This window comes from Sphaerodactylus townsendi, linkage group LG05 (assembly GCF_021028975.2).
Source record: "Sphaerodactylus townsendi isolate TG3544 linkage group LG05, MPM_Stown_v2.3, whole genome shotgun sequence".
In the NCBI taxonomy this organism is placed as follows: domain Eukaryota; kingdom Metazoa; phylum Chordata; class Lepidosauria; order Squamata; family Sphaerodactylidae; genus Sphaerodactylus; species Sphaerodactylus townsendi.
In genome coordinates this window covers 65,028,410-65,053,456 of record NC_059429.1, presented here as the reverse complement: position 1 = coordinate 65,053,456, position 25,047 = coordinate 65,028,410, and the positions used below count along the sequence as shown (strand labels likewise).

The window sequence follows — 25,047 nt, the reverse complement described above, 5'->3', positions numbered from 1 at the left end:
CCTTCTTTTATGAAAGGTACACAGATTTGGATCAATGGATAGTACTGAGAGTTCTCAGAGTATTACCTCTAGAAAGATGGTTTTCATCCCCAGAAACTTGAATGGAATCTGGCTGATAGGCTCAAATGGAGGTTCTGTGAGACAGCTGAAAACCGTGTTCAACTTCCAGCCAGGGACATGGTGTAATTGCGGTTTGTTCTGAGTCTTGGCCCCCAGGAGAAATCTAGACAAATACGGATGCTTTGTGGTCTTCCACCCTTCTAGATGCAGGAACACCATGGCCAAAGCAGCTACCCATTGTCTCAAGATAGATGAGCAAAGACCTGAGTCCAAACCCTCCTTTAGGAAGCAAAAATAGAGCAAGCCTTTATTGGCATAGATCCTGTAGGAAGCCCAAGATAGATGAGAATCATGAAATCAGGGAGTCCACCTTTTTCTTTTTGGTCCACCTGATGAAGGCTTTCCATGACGTGTTGTACGTGCGGTTTGTGGACTGTCATCTAGAGGTCAGAATGGTCTGGACTACCTTTTCTGACAGTCCAACAGTTAGAAGTGTGTCCCTGTCCATCTCCATGTTGTCAGTTTCCATTTTCCTGGTTCTGGGTGGACACAACATGACCCTTCTGAGAGATAGTTCTAGTGGAGGTTGGACAACCAACTGATGGAGGGCGGAGAACCATGGGCATCTGGTACAAAAGGGTGCCACCACTATAATCTCTGATTGAAGTTCCCTAATCCTTCGGAGGAGTGAGGGGGGAACTGGAAGAGGTGGGAATGAATAGAGGAGGCAATGTGGCCAGAAGAGGTCAAATAATCTGTATCTTCTGCTGATGAGTGGAAGTATTTGGTGAAGAACCAAATAGTCTGCATGTTAGAAGGAGAGTGTTAAGCTAGCTCAAGATACATGTCCATGAGGCTTCCAGTCTCTGCCAACTGGAGTAACTCATTCACTGGTTTAATTTTGCTAACAGGCCTTTTGCACTTGGCCTGTTTTTGGTTTGGACACTCTTTTACACACACGGTTGCTGGAATTTGTCAGTACATGTTGCAGGAAAATCATATTAAATCCATATTTCAATAAGGCAGGGTATGAAGGTTAGGGCAATATAGCAGACTTCACAGTCATTTCCCTCCAAAGACTGTGGACAAGTGAGTCTCTTTATCATTGGTGATGTTGTTCTGGGATCCAATGATTAGATGAGTTTGACAGTCATCATTGAGGTGATATCATGCTATGACACTGATGAAATTGGGCCTTGATGCCAACTCAGAGCTGTGTCCCAAGGTTGGGTATCTGCTGGGCTTCAGTGCTGTGGAGGTGTTAGGATTCAGCACAAAAGAGTTGGCGAAGCATGAGGTTGAAATGGGAAGACTTGGAACTGTAGTGGAGTCAGCAATCAATGCCAAGGGGAGTTGGACTGCTGGTGTCAAGAAGAATTTGAAGACTGATGCCAGGACAAAGGTGCCTCTCAGTGTTGTGGTGACTTTGACCATTTAGGAATGTTTGTTGAAGCATGTACAGCTTTTTTCTTGGCTTTCTTATCAAGAGGCTCTGAGGCTGCCTTTTGTGCCACTGGCATTAAATGTACAGGGGGCTTAGAGAGTGCAGCTGGTACTGATACCACCAACAATGTGTGATACCTTTAGTGGTCCTTCTCAGAGGGTTCCTTGGTTGCCTTAAGATATTTCTCCCACAGGACTGCTTTAAGACATGATGACCTTTCGTGCCTGGCCTTAGGTGTGAACAGGTGTCACGCCTGGCAAGACTGTATAGTATGGCCTTTCCCCAAACAGTCACTGTTCATCATTTTGCACCAACTTTGTCTCACTCTGTAGCACTTCTTAATGATAGCACACACTTTTATAAGATTCCTCAAGATTTTTTCATGAAACTTTAGATGATGTTAAGCAGCTTTTGAAAAAAAAATGTCCTCTCCACAAGGAAAGAGAGAACTGAGGGAGGAGCGCTTTCCCCACCTCTGTCACTTGACCATTTGGGTGAGAAAGGAGCCTGACTCTCGGCTAGAGAAAGAGGGGAAGGGAAGTGTGCCAAAGATTCTGAAGCTTCTAGGAAGAATCTGTTCTCTGCAGCTGACCTATGCCATCCCATGCTGGACTGCATAGAAGACATAATGATGAACATAATGATGAACTCTGCATCAACTGCAACATACTTCTCAACCTAAACACTAGAGATCATCTTTTCTGAACATGTATTAAAATTACACTGGATACTGTAATATAGAACTATGGTCTGGGTTATACAAATGCAACCAGAAGGCATTCATCTCCAGACTATTCTTTCCCCCCGATTTTCCTCAAGACTTCTGAAAGGCTGATGCAGGAGACGAGGGCTGCAATGAAAAGGAAGAACTGGGCAGTCACCCATCCTCATCACACTGGTTCTACTGGCGAAAGGGGAAATGGAATTTCATCTGGTTTTCCCCTCCCATGATATTTTGTTAATGAAGTTCATGAGCAAGCTTTGTTTTCTGCTGCTCCAGAGATTAGGACACAGAGTAATGGATTCAAACTACGGGAAAAGAGATTCTATGTAAACATTAGGAAGAACTTCCTGGTGGTAAGGGTTGTTTCGACAGTGGAATATGTTGTCTTGGAGGGTGATGGAATCTCCTTTGGAGGTTTTAAAACAGAGGCTAGATGGCCATCTGTCGAGAATGCTTTGATTGGGTGTTCCTGCATGGCAAGGGGTTGGACTGGATGGCCCTTGTGGTCTTTTCCAACTCTGTGATTCTAGGAAAAAACCTGCGTCACCAGCCTTTTGTAGATCTCAGGATGCTGCTGGTGCAAAGGGGAGATGGAAAAGTTCTGTATCTGTGAGCAACTTCCACATATATTTACATACCAATGGATTTAACAATAAATACCAGAATGGTAGTATTTTCCTAATGTTAAAAAGAAGCAATCGCACTACTTAAAAGAAGATATAGTACAAGTTTTACACAGAAGCAAAACATTATACCTTACACATACAAAGCACTTTAGTTAATCTGCAGAAATTAAGAAACGAAAACCTAATACTGCATAGAACATTTAAACTATTTTTTATTACACAGAAATTTCTCCTAGTAAATCATTATTAAACAAGTGAAAACGTGGCATAAACCACCTGCATACACACCAAAGTAACCAATATCTATATGTAAAACAGGGTGTCTAAAGAACAAAATACTGAATGCAAAGCTGGAGGAGGAAAACAATTACTCTTTTAGGGTTACTTAACATAAAACATCTATTACGCAGAAATGTATTAGCCTGTATTGATACTTACTTTATGAGCTCTCGTCCTTCTGTCCCAACAAAATATTCAACCAACCACTGGCAAGCATCAAAACTTTTAGAGACCAAAGCGTCAATGGTTGCAATCCACTCTTCTGTGTCCACCCTTAAAAACAAACACAGCAACCTCAGCAAGGCAGTAATGTGTGATATATGCCTACCCCTTTCAGTAAGTACCTTTAAAAGAAGTACTACCTGAGTTTTTTCTTAGTTCGCAGATATGTCTGGAAGAGGAACTGGACTGCTAGTTGTAAACTCACTTTTGACATAGATGGGTAATGGGGGTGTTTTAATTTTGTCTGAGAAAGAGAGGGAATACACAATCACAACAATTGTTTCAGTTATATTCTTAAACACAATGATCAGACAGATAGGACCTTAAATATTACCATGATAGCCATTACAGGAGCAAGCAAAGATGAGGAAGATTCCCTGGAGTGGCCAGTCAATGTGGATAGGCAATTATCTCATTAAATTTCTTTTCTACAAACTCCATAGAGATCAGTAGGAAAAAAAGGACTAAATTAACTACTCACAGCATTTAATGAAGCCAGTGACAGGACAAAACTAAAATAGTCAGTGCTGTAGATATCTCTGTTCTTCATAAATTTCAGGTTTTCATCCCTCACCATCTGTAAGGATGCATATGATTGGTTTTATCAATGATATCCAAGGGTAAAGTTTACAGTTTCTAAAAACCCTCCACTGTTAGAGAAATATAGCTTTTCTTAGAAAAGCAACATGTACTAAGGAGGAGATTAGACACTACATGTCTGCATTAAGTACAGGCGGACTCTAATATGGCTGTCTTGGGGCCAGAAAAGAAAATTCACTGAAATAAGCTACACATTTGGGTTGGATCCGGTCTAAATTATGTGCACAAGCATGATTTCCCCACCTCCCCCTTCTGTGCAAAATGCCCTTCAAAATGCTGCTTTGGAGGGATAGAAAACTTCTGGGAATAGCATAAGGAGGAAGTAGAAGCAAATAGAGAAATAGGGAAAAATGCCCCCCTCCCCCCAATTCAAAGCTAGGAATTATTAGGAACAGAGACTGGCATCAATGTGGGAAAGAATACTGTATGCCCTTCTGGTTTAGCCATCTCAAAGTTCTGGTTGGACTGGAAAAAAGTACACAAAGGGGCAACTGAAATTATCAGAGTAAATGGCAGAACTATTAAGAGGTTCATTAAAATTTAATGCCACTAGGTTTGCAATGGACATCCTTCACAGAAAGTTGCCAACTTATGGAAAATCACTGCCACATCATTTTGAAGCCACCATTAATTAAAAAGCAGATCCATCAATCAAAGTTACAAGAAGAGATCTCAAATTCAAATCAGTATTTTCCTGATCACAAGGGGTGGTGAGCACAAACATCAGGTCATGTCCATCTTCCTGCAGCTATTTGTGTGAGCATTTGGTGCTGTACTGCTGAGGACCAGATGGACCTCGGCTTTAATCTAAAACGACCCATTGGATACTCACCGTGAAGGGGTCTTCTCTTGGGTGGTGGAAGCCATCTTGTGGGTCTTCTTTATCCTTCCGATTTTGGTAGGCAGGAAAAGATATTTGGTCACTTCCTGTTGGTCTGTTGCCGCCAATTTTCTCCAGTATCTGACCGGCCGAGTGATTCACACAAACAAGTAACAGACCAACCACATGAAACCAACAAAAGGTCCAAAAAGCCAACATAGAAGGGACCAAACATTAACATATAAACAATTGCCCAAGAACACATGGGCCAGTGGACAAACTCCTCAGTACTATGACTGGACACATTGTGAGAAAAGAACGAATAGGGAGGGCCAAGATGGCTTCCAAGAGAAGACCCCTTCACGGTGAGTATCCAATGGGTCGTTCTCTTGGATGGTTTCAGCCATCTTGTGGGTACTCCCCCAGCAGTGCCCCAAAAGGCATGTGGTTCAGTTAGTTTTCACCTAGCGTGTTCCAGGACTCAGGGCCTGGACAGCATCCAGAGAGGGATAGCCTGTAGGGTGCCTCTCACAAAGGAAGAGGGAGAGGCCCAAGTGGCCATTTCCCTACAAATCTGCTCTAGGGGAACGTGGCTTAACAAGGGCAGCTGTTGGCAGCCGCACTCCCTAAGTAGAATGAGCCGTAATCCCAGTGGGGATTGGAATCTGTTTCGCTTTGTGGGCCTCAATGATACACGCTTTGATGTTAGAACTGATGGAGGCGGTGGACATCGGTTCACCTACCCTGGGTGGAACTACATTCACAAACAGTGATTCTGATCTTCTCAGTTGTTCTGTGCGTATGATAAACGCCTTGAGAGACCGCCTCACATCCAGACAGTGCCAAAGCCTTTCCCGCAGATGGGTAGGTTTTGGGCAGAAATTTGACAGGATTATGTCCTGCGCTAGATGGAACCCTGAAGCTACTTTGGGTCGAAATGACGGGTTGGGCTTCAGGACCACCCTATCAGGGAAAAAAAGACACAAGTTAGGATTAACAGAGATAGCCCTGATTTCAGATATCCGTCTGGCCGAGGTGATGGCCACCAAAAACAGGAGCTTCATACGAAGCCAGCCGAAGGTGTATCGACTCGAACTGGCTCAAACGGGGAAGTTGTAAGAGCATCCCAGGGATTCGACATGTAGCCGCCAGGAAGGGAAACGGTGTGCTGCTACAGGGGGGCTGGGACTGCTGAACTCCCCTTCAAAAAAAATTTTTTGTATGTCGGGATGCCTGAGTGACCGAGGAAACCCTCCACTGGGGGGGGGCAGAAGCTGGGTGGCTATAACTGCCGCCAGTTGACGCATCGAAGCGTAGGAACTGCGTGAACCCCGAGACAAAACCTTCTTGCAAAAAAAGCGGCAGGATGAAGGGAAGGGAGAGGAGATTCAGGATCTACGTCATTCCTCCTGCACCATCTAGAGAAAGCCTTCCAGGACGCATTACTATAGATGGCAATAGTGGACCTACTGCGGTGCTGCTATCATGGTGAGAAATTAGCCGTTTACGACCGCCTGTCAGAAAAACTCCTTCAGCACTTTGCGGCAAGCCTCCTGGATCTTGAGGACCTTTGCTGGAGGTGGGACAAACAGTGTGCAAAGACCACGGTGTCTATTAGAGTTCCTAGAGTGCTCCATCCTTAGAGGGGAGGATCGAGCTCTTGTCCAGGCTCTGACCAGGGAAAACCATGGTCCGCCAGGGTCTCTCGCACTAGCAGGACATCGCTTCTCGATGCCTGGAGTTGGGACCTCGACTCTGATAAGCAGAGTCGCCGAGGTAGAGGTGGATATGCACCCCTTGCTGCGAAACTAAAGCAATTGCTGCCACCAACACTTTGGTGAAAAACTCTGGGGGCCGTGGCTAACCCGCAGGGGAGCGCCACATACTGGAAGCGCTGGTCCCCCATGAGCCAATCTCAAGAAACCTATGATGGGGAGGGATGGATAGGATGTGAAAGTAGGCTTCCCTTCAGGTACAGCTTAATGACGGGATTGAAGTCGCCCTGTTGAATTGCCGCCACAGTGGACCTCACAGATTCCATCCGGAATCTGAATTTCCGAAGATGACGGTTTAGATGGCGGAGGTTGAGGATAGCCCTGGTGTCCCTGTTCTTTTTGGGGACAGTAAAAAAGTGGGAGTACACTCCCATCCCTCTCTGCTCCGCCGGCACTGGCTCGATGGCTTTGATCAAATTCAGGTGTTCTATGGCCGCCAGCGAGCCTAGCTGATTTTTTCTGGATTTGTACCTATTGGGGAGGGAAGAAAATGATCTCTGGGCCAGGAAAGGAACTCTAAGGAGTAGCCTGAAGAAACTATCTCCTGGACCCAGCGGTCCGCAAACGGTGGGATCCAGCGGTGATGGAAAAACTGGAGGCGTCCGCCGACCAGAGCGTCCAGGCAGTCAGGCCTTGTTGTTATTGTTAAATTCGGCTCTAAAGGGCTTCCCTGACTTGCCCTGGCCCTTGGGCTCTCCTGACGCCACGGTAGCGGGAGCTCTGTCGCTTCGCCAACTTGGTCTCCTGGAGGTCCCTCTGTGCAGTTGGAAGGACGAACGAAAGGACCGAAGGAAGCTGGTCAGGCAGAGGAAATCTGGGCTTGTCCGCCTCTGACTGAGCGTGCAGCATGGTCTTTTTGTGATCCTTAGTCTCCACCAGGATCTTATCTAGCTCAGAGCCAAACAGAATCCCCCCCTCAAAGTCATAGCTGGAAACTACAGTTTTGGAGAGGTTGTCTGCCTGCCATGGCTTAAGCCACAGTATGCGGCGGGCTACAGATGCCGGGCTTGGCATACATGCGTGATGTGGTCAGGAGAGGCATCTAGCGAAGGCCGTCTGCCAAGAAAGACAATTGCCATCATGATTCTTTCTACTCCTTCCCTGACACAACACCCTATCACCCGGTGCGGAATGATAGCCAGCAAACGCTTGTAGCCAGACAATGGTGGCTCTAGAAACCGGTGGGCTGTGGGGGCTAAAACCCATGGCGACCCGCGGCCCGCTGCTTCATGGACTTTGCACATGCTGCTGTCTGCCCTCCTGGTCCATGGGGTCCCTTAACAATTACCCTCCCCATCTCTGGAGACTAAGCCCCGAAGGTGCAGGGCGGACACCGGGTCGACTAAGGGTTTTTTTGATTAGATTGTGCAAAATGGTCAGGGGCAAGATACAACTTTTTTTAAAGACTGAGGGGCAAACCCCTCTTTGTCAGCTGGATTAACCCACTCCCTCTTGAATTTTCTTTCAAAATGACCTCGGAGGTAGAGGGAAAAATTTTGCTTTATCTTCCTCAGCTGTGAAGATGGCACGAAGCCCTTTAGGGCAGCCTTTGATAGGCTTAGCTGGTTTCCTTTGTGGGATTGGGGTCTTCAGCTTCTGCTGAATCATGCAGTTCCAAACCTGCTATGGTTTTTTGATAACAATGTGGTAAGCTGTTCAATTTTGAACATGCGGTGGGACTTTCAGCTACTTCCAGGGGCTGCGTTTCGGGATCTGAAAAGTGGTCTGAATCAGACTGAAGATCCCCTTCACTGACCTCACTCAGGTCCAGGAGAATCAAAGCAGAGCACAAATCCCATGACGACATTGTCTCTGTGCCCAGGATCTAGGGGACCTTGAACGGAAATTTCTGCTCCTCTCCCCTGCCTGGCTCGGGACGGAGACTGCTGAGTTACCTCACCTCCCTTATGGAGGAGCCGTGGACATTAGTTTTAACTTAATTGATGAGGGGAGAAAAGCACTCCAGTCATTTGGAACGCCTCCCTCTCTGCTTGCCCCCCCCCGCCCGCAACGGTGGCAACCCTCTTGCCTGGTTGATGCTGCCGCTTCCCATCGTTGCAAGTTCGCGCCGCTTAGCGGGAAAAGACGCCATCCCGGCGCCCCGAGAGGTGGTTGCTGGCCTGCTCATCCCTCCGCCGGGCCTACGCTTCTCTCGTCTCCATGACTCCCGGCTGCGAAGCTTCGGCGACCAGCAGGCGGGTCGGGCGCTGAACTGGCGCGTCTCCCTCCGCAGTAGCCTGAAGGACGCGGCTGCCTTCCGCGCCGGTCGTTAGGCTCTGAGGCGGCTACAATCCCCTGTTCGTCAGCCCATCGGCTGCTCTGGGGGAGGGAGAGGAGTTTCGTCGACGCCCTGGTGTTTTCTGCGGCCGATCTGCTGAAAGTTTCCCTCTCAGGGGAAAAGGGCGCCGTCGCCATTACGCTTGTGAGGAAAAAATTCCTCTGCCGCCAAAACTACTGAGGGGAAGGTCTCCGGACCCAGTAGGGTGCAGGGAGAGACACAAGCCGCGAATTAGTGGGGTGGGAAACACACAAGCATGCCACAACACCAGGGAAACCAAAAAACTCACTGTACCACGATGAAAAAACACACAAGAAAAACTAGCAAGGAGCTTGTCGAAATTGCTGCACTACCAACGAGGCAGGAAAAGATACTGGAGAAAATTGGTGGCAACAGACCAACAGGAAGTGACCAAATATCTTTTCCTGCCTACCAAAATCGGAAGGATAAAGAAGACCCAAAAGATGGCTGAAACCATCCAAGAGAAATGACATTCTTATGTCCTATTTTTTTCTTTTCACTGTATTTCATTTGGGGGAGGGGTTGAACCATTACAGAAAAGACTGAACCTATTTTCTCTGAAGTGTTGTAATAAACGATAGATTTACACAGTTTTACACAGATTTACACAAAACTGACTAAATGTTAAGTAGATAACCATTAACAAATGTGGATGGTGTAATTATAAATGCTGGTTACAGGTTAAGGGAGTCCTGCACATTTCAAGATATTAGTAATATTAATATCAATAAAGTATTCATTTAGTGCCTTTAGGACAACTTTCAAAACACTTCACATACGTTACAGCAGTAATCCTTTAAAAGATCTTGAAAGAAAGGCTGGAAATTAAGAAAAGCTCTTCTGGAGAGCTCTCCTTTTTGCTAGTGCCATGTGTGAAAGAACTTCTGGGGAGCTCACAAAGCTGTTTGAGAGCTTTGCAGCATCCCTTGAAGCATGATACCAGTTGCCTGCTAGATGATTGGCTCAGCATCTTATGACTAGCAGCAGGCTAGGTGCCTTAAGTGCTAGATAGCTCTCCTATAAGATAAGCTTTGAGGTAGCAGAGTGGGCCGGATGGCTAGGGGGGACAAATTCCTCTTGAAGTGGGCAAGTATTAAGCAATAATTTTCGTAATAGCTCAGGTAAGGACAGACAAAAGGAAAGATAAAAGGAAGTTAGGAGACAGAAAAAGAAAATTCTAGAAGTTCTGAAGTGGGACAGACAAAGAATCTAGCTGCAGAGCAGACATAATTCGAACTGTGAAATCCTTCCTCCCTTTGCTGATATATACCAATCAGCTAATTTGTATGGTTCTGCCTACAGAAGAAGTGGGAGTAATCTGGCTTGGACTCCCCTTTCTGGAAACAGAGAGAAATTTGTAATACAATGTTCTGGTGTCATAATTCTTATAGTAGCTATGTCAATATTCATTTCTTCTTTTCTGGAATTTTTAAATAAAACATACATGTTGATACTCGCAGCTTTCTCTTTTATAAAGAGATTAAGTAAAGTAACCACTGCTGCTGATCTCTTTTGCTTTTGGGAGTTGGATCTTCTCCCAGAATAAATTCCTATTTATTGTCAAATGCTTGCATTCTTCCCTCAGAAAGAAAAGTACGATAGTCATGGAAACACACTATTTCAAAAGGAAAGCCTACCAAAATCCTTGAGGTATATCTATGTTCCATTAACTTTCAACCTATATTTCATTTTGTGAATTTGTGAAAACTGGAAGCTTCTAGAGTATATCCAATCATCTATACTATTTTTACCTGATATATCCGAACTGGCATTTTCTCTACAAACAAACCCTTTTTTTCTCCTTTTTTAACCAGCTTGGTCAAGATGGACAGGCGATCACTACTAGGTCTATGAGGTCGGGGTGATGATTGTGGCGAAATTTCTGGTGATGATGGTGCAGATCTGAGAAAAATGAATGTCAAAAAAATTTACAACAAGATCTCCAGGCTCCTTGACAGCATAACTTTCAACTGTTAAATAACATTCAAATGTTGACTTCATTCAGTAATACTTTCGACAGTACTTTACATTACTCCTATGTATATGAACGGCCTGAACAAAATAATCAATTAATTGTTTATCTGTTGGCCACAGCCACAGTAACATACAATCTGTGCAATCCATCAGTGTCTTAGAATGGTGTTATCCTATTTCAGGTTGAACTGTATGTATTTAAATAAAAATGCCAGTACAGCGCCTCTCCTATTAGGATGCTGTCTGCATTTTGTGCGCTTCAGTTATAGGGAATGTATTAGTCCTGGATTGCCCAGCTAGCTTGATCTTGATAGGTATCAGAAGTGGAGCAGGGTCAGTCCTGGTTAAATACTTGGATGGGAGACTTATCAAGGAAGTCCAGGGTTGCTACATAGTTGTGGGCAATGGCAAACCACCTCTGCTTGTCTCTTGCCTTAAATATTCTACAGCACATCATAAGTTGGCTGTGACTTGATGACACTTTCCACCACTTCTATGTCAATACTTGGCCCAAATGTCTTAATGGAGGCCTCTCTCTATATTATCTTAAAGCATTCAACAGACTTTGCTTCTCCTTGAAGAAGAACAGTGAGCAAGAGCCTGGGAAAGGGCATCACACTTTATTATTATTATTAAGAGGATATTCTCTGGGATGTAGGATTACATTTTACAAGTTCAATGAGTTAACTATTTAGTTATTATGATGGGGTATATATCCTGAAGGAGATGCTTTTGTATATTATATGTATCTTATCTAACTGTAACAACATGGCCATGAAAAAACTGAAATAAGACAGAGAGAAAGCCACTCTGACAACAACTATTCCGACCGTTAGGATAACATGGGGGTAATTCAGGTTTATTGAGGTAGTATTAAAATTAAGAAAGATTGTAGACATTTCAAGGTTGAGACTGAAAAAAAAATCAGTATGGCAACCATTTTATGTGTATAGCTGTCTCCTAAATCTATAACATTCTCCTGACCCATAAAACATCTTCTCAGAAGCCATTCTGAGCAAAATTTCTATAAACACTAGAAATTTTTTTACCAATTTCCCCATGGAACAAATAACCTTCAGATTATAAACTAAAATATTTTTAAGGCAGATGATTAGTGAAGAATGTGTTTATTCATTAAACAAATGGGTAAAGTCAGAGGCAAGCAAACTTACAAGGAGAGATCCTCTGCTTCCTGACGCACCACGCTGACTCGACTTTTCTTTGGCAGGACAGGAGAATTCTGATCAGAAACTCTCTGATAAACTAGCATGTAGGCATTCCAGTATCGACGCCGAACATCTGGATATGGGTTTGCTGTAAAGAAACTGAATTATTTCACTCCTGAATCAGGAATACAAGTTCAACTGTAATTTAATTGGCATATTTTATGACAGTCTTCCTTAAAGGAGCTCTGGGCTATGTACATGGTTCCTTCCTCTTTCTATTTATTCTCACAATCACTCTGTGAGGTAGCAGGCAACCTAATCCACAGGTCCAGGCGGGCGGGGACTGCAGTGCTGATGCACCACCATACTGCCTCCAGAGGGATTTTTGGCTGTGCAGGGAGGCAAAAAAAATTAAAATAACTCCCCACCCCCTGCTGGAAAGCCTTCCATAGGGCTTCATGAACCCAGTGTATCCAGAGGCAAAGCTGGGGTGTAAACTCCTGGCCACATCTCTGCTATGCCTGCGGCAAGGCTGATGGGGCACTCTTTGCTGTGTCTGGCGTGCTGGAAGGTTGTGGCAAATTCACTAGTGAATTCGCCCATTCACTGAGACAAGTGCTCCAGGGAGTGCAAATTTGTTGACATAAGCCTGCGCCGCCTCCAGAAATCCCTTCAGCCCTTTCCCCCCATTTCGGATTGGCCTGTTAGGATGTGATAGAGTGATTCACCCAAGATCACCAAGCAAAGGAGTATTCATTCAGCTTAAATCATATATTTTAATAGCTAAGCTAGCCATATCTGGGGATACTTAAATCCTGTGATTTGAGCTGTGAACAAACCTTCTACAACATTGCTCCAGGTTTGCAGAATAATCTAAAATCTAACATACATGCTGGTAGGTTTTTAAAAACCCAAAACAATAAAATGAACACCTGTAGCTTTAACAGTTTCCCTCAGTGGTTGTTGCTAAGCAACTACAGCATTTCAAGGCTTTGTTTCTGTGAGTAAAAAACAGGAGAGGGGAGCAGGGTCTTTTCCAGGGCTATTTTAGCCTTTGAGAGAAGACTCTTCAGAGCACAACCTGACAGCACCCCCTGGGTGACTTAATGCCATCTGAACTGCATGACTCAACTAGGCCTGGCTGCTTGCTGCTCTTCAACATCAGTCACCCTATGAAAGCCAGTATGGTGTAGAAGCTGGAGCTTCAGAGTAGGGACTGGGAGACCCAGGTTTGAAACCCCATCTTGCTGTGAAAGCTTACTGGGTGATTCTGGACCAGCCACATACTTTCAGCCTAACCTACTTCACAGGTTTGTTGTGAGGGAAAAAAGAAGAGAATAATGTTAGCTGCTTTGGTCCCCACTATGGAGAAATGTGAGGTATAAATGAATATAATAAATATGGTTGAATATGGGAGGCAATTAAAAGGTAGGTTGGTGAATGGCTGAGGAGAGAATGAGGCAGAGAAAAGGGAGAAGATATGAGGGTTTCCAAAAGAAGGGGAAAGGGAAATAATGTGAAAAGGGGGATAAAGGCGAAAGTAATTCCCCCTGACGAGTCCTTGAGGACTTGGGAATGGTCTAGTGGGTGCCACCACACAGCTGTCCTATAGTATTCCTAGGTAGGAGCTGCTGGGAAGTGGGGGAGAGAACACTGAAGACACAGGGACAGATAAAAGTAGGTTTACTGTTTGTGGGAAGGAAGGAAGCAAGAATTGGGAAAAGGCTATGGGGGCTTTCAGAGAAGGCAAAAAGGAAAAAAGTGGGGGAATGGGAAGATGCCCATTGCAAGTCCTTACAGGTTCCCACTTGTATATTCTACTCTCAGAGGCACAGACAATACTAGTAATTAAGTATCCCACAAGCAGTTCAGAGAAGGATATTACATACATGTGGTAAGTAATAACAATATGTAGCTTTCCAATTTCATGGGATAGACTTGTGACACTGAAATAGAACATATTTCAATGCAGAAGACAGTCCTTGGCATTTAATAGCAGGTGATGTGAAAGACCTCGCCCTGAGACTCTGGAGAGATGCTGCCAATCTGAGTAGACAATGGCCTGATTCAGTATAAGGCAGCTATATATGTACGTATGGAGAGTACATTTTTGACCCTTTCACACATTCTGTTTGTTGCCAAGGAAGTTGTGCTTATGTAACAAATAGTAACAAATAGTACACTGCATGTTTAGTTCAGTGTGCACATATTTTCCAAGTGGAAATGCTCTCTCTGGGCAGGAAAAATATGCACGAGTGTATATATATGTAGCAACATGTTGGTACGAACCCACTTTGCCCAACATTATGAGAATTATTTGCATTTTACATTTTTAGCCAGCACATAAAATAAAATTTCATTCTCTACAATCTTAGCTCTTCTTAATAAATGTTAAGATTTCCAGATCTGGCAGGCAGGCAGTGTTAATGCAGGTCTGCAAAGACACAGGAAGGGGTTTGGAAGCATATCCAGGGTGCAGGGCTTTACTGCCTTCTCTAAGTGGAACAGAAGAGGGGGCAAGGCCTGCCTTGGACCAACTAACGTTTGGCTTCATGCCATGTCAGAAATGTCTCCTGCAGCAGCTATCCCATCTGGTCATTACTGAAAAATGAAATACTTTGTCTAACTGCCTGAACCTTCTTATGCTCAGCTTTTGGCTTCCTGTCTCCTTTTCCTTGTGGGTTATATCATATTGATTTGTAAATTGCATTGAATAGATTGACAGTATATAAATGCATCAAACATATGTCATACCCTTTCAGAATAAAAGGCACCCTGGCACGGAATTGTAATAAATGTAATAATAATAAATCAGGAAATTAAAAAATTAGACCAAATTGAGATATACGAAAGGACAACAGAGCCCTTTGGGAATGGGGCGGTATATTACATAAATAAATAAATAAACATTTACATCACTTAGCTAAAGAGTAGGAGCATATCCTTAACATGCCTGACACTTTCTGAAGAGAGATAACAAACTATTTGGTAAACTTGTATTTACAAAGGTTGAGGAATACGAAACCCCACAGTTGTCTTTGAAAAATCTTGCTATATGCACTAAGAAATCAAAGATTCTTTTATATCCAAAGTTCTGTAAGATCCTGAATAATAAAAGCACATTAATGTTATTTATATCAGTTCTACCGTATGATTAACCAAACCCCAAGATAAAGAAGTTTTAAATGCAATTGAAAGCAACAAACTGAAAATTAATACTTACACTGATCATAAACTTTTGGTCTATATTCTCCACCAAAACATTCATATTCCAATGTTTCATCGTTCATCTCAAATTCTTCAACAACAGTATCATTAAATTTGTACCATTTTCCTTTTCCGGATCCCCTGCATAACATAAAAACAAGCAGTATTAGAACATAAAGAAAGTCATGATGGGTGGGCCGAGGCCCACCAAGTCCAGCAGCCTGTTCACACGTTGGCCAAGCAGGTGCCTCAATTTCGACTAGTAGCCATGGACAAGTCAACTTCCCTGTTAAAGCCTTCCAAGTTGGCAGGCATTACCACATCCTAGGGCAGAAAGCTCCACAATTTAACTATGGTGGGATAAGCGCCAGTCCCAAAACAGATCCCTGAGGGATCCCGCTGCTTACATCTCTCCACTGTGTGAACTGACCATTTATTTCTACCTTCTGCTGCCTATTTTTGAGCCAGCTTTCAATCCATAATTCATAAGAGGACTTGTCCTCTTATCCCATGACTATGAAGTTTGCTTAGCAGTCTTTGATGGGGGACCTTGTCACAAGCCTTTTGGAAATCCAAATGCACAATGTCCACAGGCTCATTCCGATCTACATGCTTACTGACACTTTCAAAAGACTCTAAAAGATTAGTGAGACAAGATCGACCTTTGCAGATGCAAGCCCTATTAGTTTTTACTCAGCAGGGCTTGTCCTTAGATATGATTGACAATTCTATCTTTAGTAAAGCTTTCCATCAATTTTCCTGCAATTGGCATTGAGCTAACTAACCTGTAATTTCCTGACAGCTCCTTGTTTTTGTAAATGGGTATTAAATTAGCCATTCTAAAGGCCTTCAGTACAGATGCTGATCTTAGGGACACATTACATATCATTTGAAATTCAGCCATTTCCCATTTGAGTTCTTAAAGAACTCTAGGATGAACACTATCCAGTCTCTGTGACCTACTAGTTTGCAATTTATCAAGAACTTCCTACCTTGTTACCACAGTTTGTCCCACCTTCTCATTCTCCCCTCCACAAAACATCTGTTCAGGAAAAGATACCTGCCCTATAACTTCAATTTGCGTTATCCTCCTTTATTCATCCTTTATTCCAATTGTCATCCAATGGTCCAAGGGCTTCCCTAGCTTGTTTCCTGCTGCTAGTGTACTTAAATAATTTTTTATTGTTGGCCTTGATAAGTTTAGCGGTATGTCCTTTAAAATTCTTTTTTAAAAAAACCTCTAATTGTTTGCTTGCATTCCTTTTGTACAGTTGCCGTTTGTTTTTGTTTGTCTCACTTGGGCAAAGTTTCTGAAGGAAGCTTTTTTCCTCTAATAGCTTCCTTCACCTTAACTGTTAGTTGTGAAATGTGAAGGCTTAAACATCTCCCACAAAATTCCTAATACTGTTCCAGTTCTCATGGTCAGCAACAAGATAATTTACAGTGAGAACACACATTGAAATATTAACATGAAATAAGCTCATGAATTCAAATTAATCAAAAGATTGCAACAAGGTAACAGATGGATTCAGAACGACATCCCAGTACTGAATTAATCTAGAGGCATGTTCTGGCTTCACGTCAGACGAATCAGCTGTGAGAGGGCTGTTTGGTCAACACTCTGGCGTACAACATCTGAATGTGGAGTTCTCTGCTCGGGAGTCAAGCGGGGTGGCTGGTGGCAGGAGCATCCCGGTTTGCTACCAGACTGTACCCCCCTGTACTATTACCCCCCAAGTGAGATTCATCTCCCCTTAATTGGGCCCCAGCCTATGTGAGGCAGCTGGCTTGAGTGGTGGGAGCCACTGTTTCATTGACTTGCCAGTGGACTATGTAATTACATCGTACACTTCTATAGGGGGCACAGAGAGCTGGTGGCAGCAGCTCCTTTTGTCATCTAGTGCCCTCTTCTGGCTCCTGGCCTATAATGGCCTAAAATTTCCACCAAACTCCTGATTGTGTTATAATGTCTATAGTCTAGATGAGTATAGTGAGAGAGTAGTATAGTGGGAGTGCTGTATTTTCTTACTTGTTATAGACTGTAAATATTGGTTGTATTTTAATATTGAATTAGGTAGACAAGCTATAGTTGGTTGCCCAGCCTGTCTAATAGTTTAAGATTTAGTTTAGGCTAGAACGCGTTCATTGGCAGAGAGCTGGGACCCACCTTTTTTGTGGGAAGTTTAGTCAGGCTCTGGGTGGAGGGAGGTTGAGTAGAGTCATGGGGGCACCAGAACTGGGGCTAGGGATCCCTGTGCAGTTGATGGGGCGGGGTGGATATGCGCGTAGGAAGGCGGCCATGTATTAGAGAGCGATGAGATACGGTTATGCTGGTTAAGCCTTCTGACCTCCTCGACCTTATCGAGCGGCCACGTATTGGTGAGGTCAGGATACTACTGCTTCGTCTTTGGTGTTATTTAACGTACCAGGTCCATTAATAATAAGACTTCAAAGTGCTCCAAGATTTTCTTGAGGCCAGCAGGAGGACCTTGGCTACGTGTATCAATGGGGTAAACCTGGAGTACTGTGAAGCGAGACTGTTGCCTTGTGCGGTGTATACCACCAGGTTTAGCGATGCCTTCACCGACATCCACTTCAACACAGGGCGAGAGTTGGAATTAGCTCTGCTCATCCATTGCAATCTATTCCCTTCCAGGGCAGTCCGTCGGAGATCCCACCCGGCATGGAATGCGTCGGCTTCGAAAGTGGTTGGCCCTGGAGAGGGTTAGCCATCCTCCTGGTGTACCCGATTAGCCTAAGCGCGCGAGGAGGCAACCTGCAGCTGACTGCTGGAAGTGAGTGTCAGACTAGGCTAAGTTGCGGTTCCCCAGACTTATTGTCAGCCGGTGACTTCAACGTCCATGCCTATCGGCTGACGCCTAGATGTCTGATAACTCTGGACCTAGTGTCATCCATGTTGGCGCTAGGCCTCTCATAGTAAATTCTGGCCCCACTCACGGCGCCGGGCATACGCTGGACTTGGTCTTGAATTCGCAAGGGTTAATTTGGTCAAATATCCTCTATTGATAGAGTGCCATGGTCCGACCATTATATGCCCTGAGGAGGTCCGGATGGACCTGCCACGCCAACACTCCTGCTCTAGAAGCGTGAGCTGATTTATGCCGCCAGCGGAGACTCTATGGATCCACTTGGTTTCCCTGAATGCTCCTACGGGACTTCTGCACTCCGGGCCGCATTGCCTTCGATGAGCAGGTGGAGGACTGGAAATTTCCCGGCTCTCGATGCCATCGAGGTTATTTGCCCCAGTCCTCTTCTAGCCAAGGCTCCCGTTCAGCTCCGTGGTAGTATATACGTGAGTTAGCCACATGAAAAGGCAAGCTTAGTGACGTCTAAAACGAGTGGGGAGTGAAATCTGCGTGGCGAGGCTGCTTGAACATCTTATGGGACGCGTTTATGAAGAAGCCCATGAGATGGCGGCATCGAAGGAAGCGAAGGGACCTTTTCTTTCTCCCTCCTCCCTCGCGCATCCGGCTAGCTCTGCGCCCGGCACAATTATTTACGTTATAGTGGGACCTTAACCTCTCTATCGGAGAGGTCTTCAAATTCTGAGTGAGTATCAGCTGTGGGGCCTTTGTATGAGCTTTTTGCGGATAAGTGCGATAAAACTCCGCCGGAATCTGTCCCCGCGTTACGCTACAATTAGCGAACTGGAGGCTCCCTTGCCATCCTCAGGCCCTTGTTTGGTCCCAGTTTTCCCTGCTCTCTAAAGCCGCTGTTGACAGGACCTTAGCTGCTGTTAGACCATCTACCTGTACTCTACAACCGTGCCCCCCCTGGCTTGTAAAAACCTGCAGGGAGGAACTCACGGTATCCTGTTGAGTATCAATGTGGCTCCCCTCGAGCAGAGTCTTCCCGGATGGGGCTTGAAGGAGGCAGTGGTCCACTTACTCTTGGGAAGACCATCGTTAGATCCGGGGATCTGGCCAATTACAGCCTGTTTGAATCTTTGGTTTCTGGGGAAGGTAATTGTGAGAGTGGTGTTGAGACAGCTTCAAAGGCTTTCTGGATGGCGCGCCGACTTTTGAAGCACCCTTTCCAGTCCGGCTTCCGGTGCTGGGCATGTGGGGCCGAGACTGTTCTCGTCGCCGTCCACAGATACACTCCGATGTTAGCTTCTTCTGACTTGGCGAGGCGGTCCGGCTGCTGGTATTGATAGATCTTACATGGCAGTTTGATGTAGTCGATGCATGACCTTTGACCCACCCGCTGGCTGCCTCCGAGTGCAATGGGCGCGGTCGCTTCAGTGGATTGCCTCGCTTCTCCGGGGTCCATTAGTCAGCAGAGGTGAGGGTCGAGTTTGGCCTCCCGGAAGTGCCCGGGCGGATTGCGCGTGTACCCAGAGGGGCTTTACCTATCCCCGCTGCTATTTAATATCTACCGCCACGGCCTTCTGCCCAACTGGTACGGAGTTTTGGGCTGACCACCACCAATGCGCTTCGATGACACGCAGCTCATTCTGTTGATGGAGGGAGCAGTAACGCTTCCCAAATGCTCTCCCTCCAGCACTGTTTGGAAGTTTGCTGGTTGCCGCGATGCGTAGGTTAAAACTGAACCCGCTCGAAGACGGAGATCCTCTGGGTTTGCAGCGGCGAGGAGAGTGGGTCTTTTCAGCCAGCCCGGTGTGGGAGAGCCATGTAGAAATGCCAACTCCTCTCCGATGCGGCAAGCATAACCTGGGGGTCCACGCACAGATTACGTCTCTTTCAATGGAGACCCAGATTGCCCATACAACCAGGTTGCTTTTTTCCACGCTTCGCCAGGCCCGGCCGGCTGGCCTTTTCTCTCCGAGCGGATCCTAGCCACTGCTTGATCCGCATAGCGGTCACCTCCAGGTTAGATCTATTGTAACTTCGCTTCCTGGCGGGCCTTCCTTCGCGTTTGCTCCAGGAGACTAAAGCTGGTTCAACGATGCAGCGTAGCTTACTACAGGCAAGCGCCATTTGCAACGATCATATTCAAGCCTGTGTTGCGCCAGCTGCACTTTGAAAGCCTCGGTGGGGATTCGGATCATCTTCAAGGTATTGGTGTTGACCTTCAAAGGCGCCGCCAGGACCCTCTCGATACCTTGAGACCCATCACCCCATATGTCCTCGACACGAGCCTCTTACGTTCTCAGCGGAGGCCAATTTATTAGTGGTCCCTGGCCCTCAATGATGTGTCGGCCCAGCCTCCCTGCAGACCAGAGCCTTCACGTAAGCTCTGGCCCCCCGACCTGGTGGAACACCCCTTCCTCCGGGTTGCTGTTAGACCCCTCGCAAGGGACCTTTAACGAAGTTCCGCAGGGCCTGTAAAAGCGAGTTGTTCCGCCCGAGACCTTGAGGAGGACCCAACCGCTGAATAAGGTGCCTCCAGTCGACCCCTAATCGGGCTTATACCTGGAGCCACCACCATCTGACACACGACTCTCCACCCCCCCCCCTCTCTTTTTCCCGAAGGGAGAATTTTTAAAGTGGGGTTGGCCGGGCCGCCTCTTTGTATTATTATCGCTGTTTTAAGGGGTTTAATAATGTGTTTATGTGTATTTATATTTTGTGTGTAATCACGGCAGAGGCCGGGGGGATGGAAGTGATTATAAAAAGTTTAAGTAATAAATAAATAAATAAATAAATAAATACATACATCTGATGTGCAAAAAGAGGCATGCGGAGGCAGTGTTTATTGTTTGATTATTGTGTTAGCACCATAACTCAGTGGGAAGTTCTGGATAGTCGTTACTAGCTGGTATTCCTAACTGTAAAATAAGAGTACTAATGAGCTAGACAGCGCTGGTTCAATAAAGTTGATAGAATGACTAAGCACAGTACAGCAGACAGAAGTGATCAGAAGGGGTAGTCTCCTGTCCTCAAGCATGTGCAGATAGCAACTAGAACAGACAGATCTTATTTATTATTTAGCCAAAAGGAGTAAAAATTCCAGCCTTGTAGAACATAAATTTAAAAAATTAACTGAGGCTCTTCTGTACCGCTCAAGCCTATGTAGTCTCATTACCTCCTATCCTTAATGAAGGAATAGTAGTGTCCTGCATGGGCCTGCCCACTGTGCACAACCACACCAACCAGTTCATAGTTTTCTGTAGGGGCAACTTTCTTCCGGGGAGATCCTGCACCTCCCTGATCTACATTTCGTCCACTGTCACCAACTTCTGAAGAAGAATCTTGGCGAGCCATTCCTGAAACAGTATAGGGTTCCATGTTCAGCATCCAGGGAAACTGTTTAAAGAAAATACTTCTGATTAAACTTGAATTCCATTTTGCATGTTAATAAATGCCCTCCAATAAATTAGCATTTAAATTTACAAGGGAAATATTTTATGGAGCAGAGGGAGTGGGCCAGCAAGTTTGCCAGATTTTCCAGAACCTAGCATAGAACTTCAAAATTGTTTCTGTGGACTTTCAACTCAATAAATAAGATATTTTGGAAATCTAGCAAACAGTCATCAGTTGATCCCACTTAAGGTTAAACTGCTGGAAAAGTACCTACTTGGCATAGGAGAAGAAATAAAGAGAGACTGCCCACAGAAAAATAAAGAGCACCTAAGCTTACTTTTATCTGTTCATCGTATTTAATGGAACGTCCACTTTCCCAGTCAAATCCAAATCTCATGAGGTGGATCACCAACACACTGGGCAGAGCTTTAATGCAGGTCCGTTTCACTGTAGTTCTCTTAAAAATAGAGAAGAGTCACCTACAGCTATATATTCACCTTAACACCTAGTATGACACTTCCTGTTCTGTGGAGATATTTTCACTTGTTTACATAATAAAATAGCCAGCAAGTCACTTCTAAATACCAATAAAGAATTCATTTAAGTAATTAGGCAAACATTTATTAATGCAAAAATTCTGGTCAAACAAGGCTTAAAACTGATAGATTTTTCTGCTCTTTTCCAAAACAATATTCCAAAGCTAAGCCACTTCATTCAAACTTCCCTTTGTCTCTGTTCACCAAAGCTAGATATTTATTTGCAATGAAATAAATATTACAATTTTGATATCAGATGCCATAATTTCTGAAGTTTTTTTTAAAATAAATTCACTATAAGCAGATTATTAGGCAATGAGCAAACTCCAACAGAAAGTACTCCAACTAAATACCTGCCCCCATCCCCATTATAATGCAATCATTACATAGCCTACTTCAGCCATGAAACTCAGAGTGGATTTGAAGAATTAACTGCAATGCACCCAGAGTTCAGAGGAGAACAAAATGTGAGAAATGCCCCTGAGGCAGTGGCATAGTGCCAACAGGATGGGGGGTGCGATGCTCTGGATGCGTGCCGTGGCATGGGTGTGGCAGGGCATTCCGGGACGGGCAGCACTGCGGCAAGGCGTGCGCATGCTCCGGGTGCAGTTCCCCCTTGCTCCGCCCCCACCCTGACGGTTGGGGCGGGGGAGGAAATCAATGTTTAAATTTAAGGTAAGAAAAAAGCAATACCTTTTCTTTACATTTCTCACAGTAGTAAGCATTACTTCCTTCTAGAACTTCTCCTCTAACAAACTGATCCAGTGAAATTTCCAGGCTTTGGCATGAAGTCACTCCTAAATTAAGAGCAACAAAGGCTTCCTCCCGTTCATACCTGCATTGAGAGGGTGAATAAGAATAAAAACTGGTGTGTAAATCTAAGTGTTCTCTGGTAATTCAGTTTAAGAGACATCTCTCATAAGCAGCATCTTCAGCAGTTATCTGCTGTGAACACATTGCTACCCACCTCTTCCCAAGATGGGCTATGAGCTCACATTCCTCTTCCCATGTGAATTCCCATTTCCCTTGTCAGCACTAACCATTTTGCAAAATTAGAAATATTTATCATAGTTAGCTCCTAACCAGTTTGAACTTCTGGTTAGCATCAGTCATGGTCAAAATCTTTGTAATTAAAACTACAGTAATTTCTGATAAGGCACATGGGATTCATGCAGGTGAAATGAAGAAATACAGCCAGAAGACTAAGAGGAATGCTTCTAGTGTAAACTAACAACGCTTTTTTACTTTTAAATAACTAACATTTTATTGTTCTAGAATCCTATGTCTGGTATAGTACTCTACAAGAGACAGAGTAAAGGGAAACACTAACTATTCAGGAGATGTACATTAAAATAGTTCCAAAAAAAGCAACCTTAGCAATTTACACTTCTTTTAGTATGCTTTTCTCCTGAAGGACACAAGATGGGCTACTAATGTTAAAATCAAGCAAACCTCACAATAAAATAGCATATATCAACAAAAACAACAAAACACAATATATACTATGATTACTGCTACATTATGTGTGTTAAGTTTCCATCAAGTTGCTTCCAATTCAAGATGACCCTATGAATTAATGTCCCCCCAAATTCCTATCATTAACAGGCTTGCTGAGGTCTTGCAAAATGAGGGCTGTGGCTTCCTTTATAGAGTCAGCCCTTCAACTTTCCCTAACATTACTGTCTTTTCCTGTGATTCTTGTCTTTTCATAATGGGACCGAAGTATGATAGCCTCAATAGAGTCATTTTAGCTTCTATGGGCAGTTCAGGCTTGATTTAATCTAGAATCCACTTATTTGTGTTTTTGGATAGATAGATCTGTAAAACTCTCCTCCAGAGGAATCTACTTTCTTCCTGTCAGCTTTCTTTTTTGTCCAACTTTTACACCCATACAAACTTTATATATTGTATTTATTGTTTTATAATTGTAGTCATGTAAATTAGTTGCTCTAAGCCTGCCTGGTGGGGAGAGTGGGATATCAAATTGAATTAATAATAATAATAATAAATTATAATATTAGGACAGCTAAAAACTGGTGGAATTACGACATTAGAAAAGCTAAAAACTGATGGGAACATTGTCCAGAGAAAGTCACAGAAAAGTAGAAGGTCAAGATCTTGCAGGAGTTTCAAATCCAAATAGACAAAACATTGGCACATAATACACTGGACACCACAGTGATTGAGGACAAGTAAGTGACTATCATTGACACAGCACTACTTGGTCACAGCAGGGTCATTGAAAAAGAATATAAGAAGGTCACTAAATACCATGATTTGAAAATTGAGATTCAGAGACTGTGGCACAAACCATCTGAGGTTGTCTCAATAGTAATTGACACCCTCAGTATCATTCTGAAAACACTAGGTGGTACTTGAAACATCTTCAAAGTAACAAAATCAACAACTGTGTAACACAAGACACAGTGTGCAACAGATTTCCCTCTGTGATACACCTCTGAAGATGCCAGCCACAGATGCAGGCGAAACGTTAGGAACAAGATCCACCAGACCACAGCCACACAGCCCAGAAAACCCACCACAACCAAAATCAACAACTGTAAGATTTAGAAGGCAGCCCTGCTGGGTTCTGCATGAATACTATGCTGATACATTACAAAGTCCTAGGCCTCTGGGTGAGACTCGACTTGTAATGGAAGGCCAACAACCAGCTAAAGACCTGGCAACCATGATATTAAACAAAATTAACTAACAACAATAATAATCTGTAATATGAATTATCTGGATCTTGATCACTAGTAACATATCCTTATACTTAAGGATCTTTTCTAGCTCCTTCAGGGTTGCCCTTTTCAATCTCAATGTCTTCTGATTTCTTGAAGTCTCCCTAGAAGCTATAATGACCAATTAGAGGGTATTGACTTTGGTCACATTATGAGATTACTAGATTCATTAGAAAAGACCATAATGTGAGGAAAAATTGAAGGCAGCAGGAAGAGAGGAAGACAAAACAACATGAGATGGATTGACTCAATCAAGGAAATCATGGCCCTCAATTTGCAAAATCTAAGCAAAGTTTTTAATGGGAGCATGTTCTGGAGGTCATTAATTCATAGAGTTGCCATAA

The 25,047-nt window shown here is 44.2% G+C and overlaps 1 protein-coding gene across 1 annotated transcript in view; it reads right to left on the bottom strand.

The window, feature by feature from the left end:
* USP24 (ubiquitin specific peptidase 24) overlaps positions 1-25,047 on the bottom strand; it is a 115,234-nt gene that overhangs the window by 13,503 nt on the left and 76,684 nt on the right. Inside the window, exons 46-54 of the mRNA XM_048495840.1 lie at positions 22,653-22,794; positions 21,761-21,880; positions 21,206-21,426; positions 15,213-15,337; positions 11,996-12,137; positions 10,601-10,751; positions 3,837-3,932; positions 3,496-3,599; positions 3,293-3,406 (exon numbers count right to left, since the gene is read on the bottom strand). Of these exons, the coding sequence (XP_048351797.1) occupies positions 3,293-3,406; positions 3,496-3,599; positions 3,837-3,932; positions 10,601-10,751; positions 11,996-12,137; positions 15,213-15,337; positions 21,206-21,426; positions 21,761-21,880; positions 22,653-22,794 (1,215 nt within the window). The remainder of the gene's footprint in view (positions 1-3,292; positions 3,407-3,495; positions 3,600-3,836; positions 3,933-10,600; positions 10,752-11,995; positions 12,138-15,212; positions 15,338-21,205; positions 21,427-21,760; positions 21,881-22,652; positions 22,795-25,047) is intronic.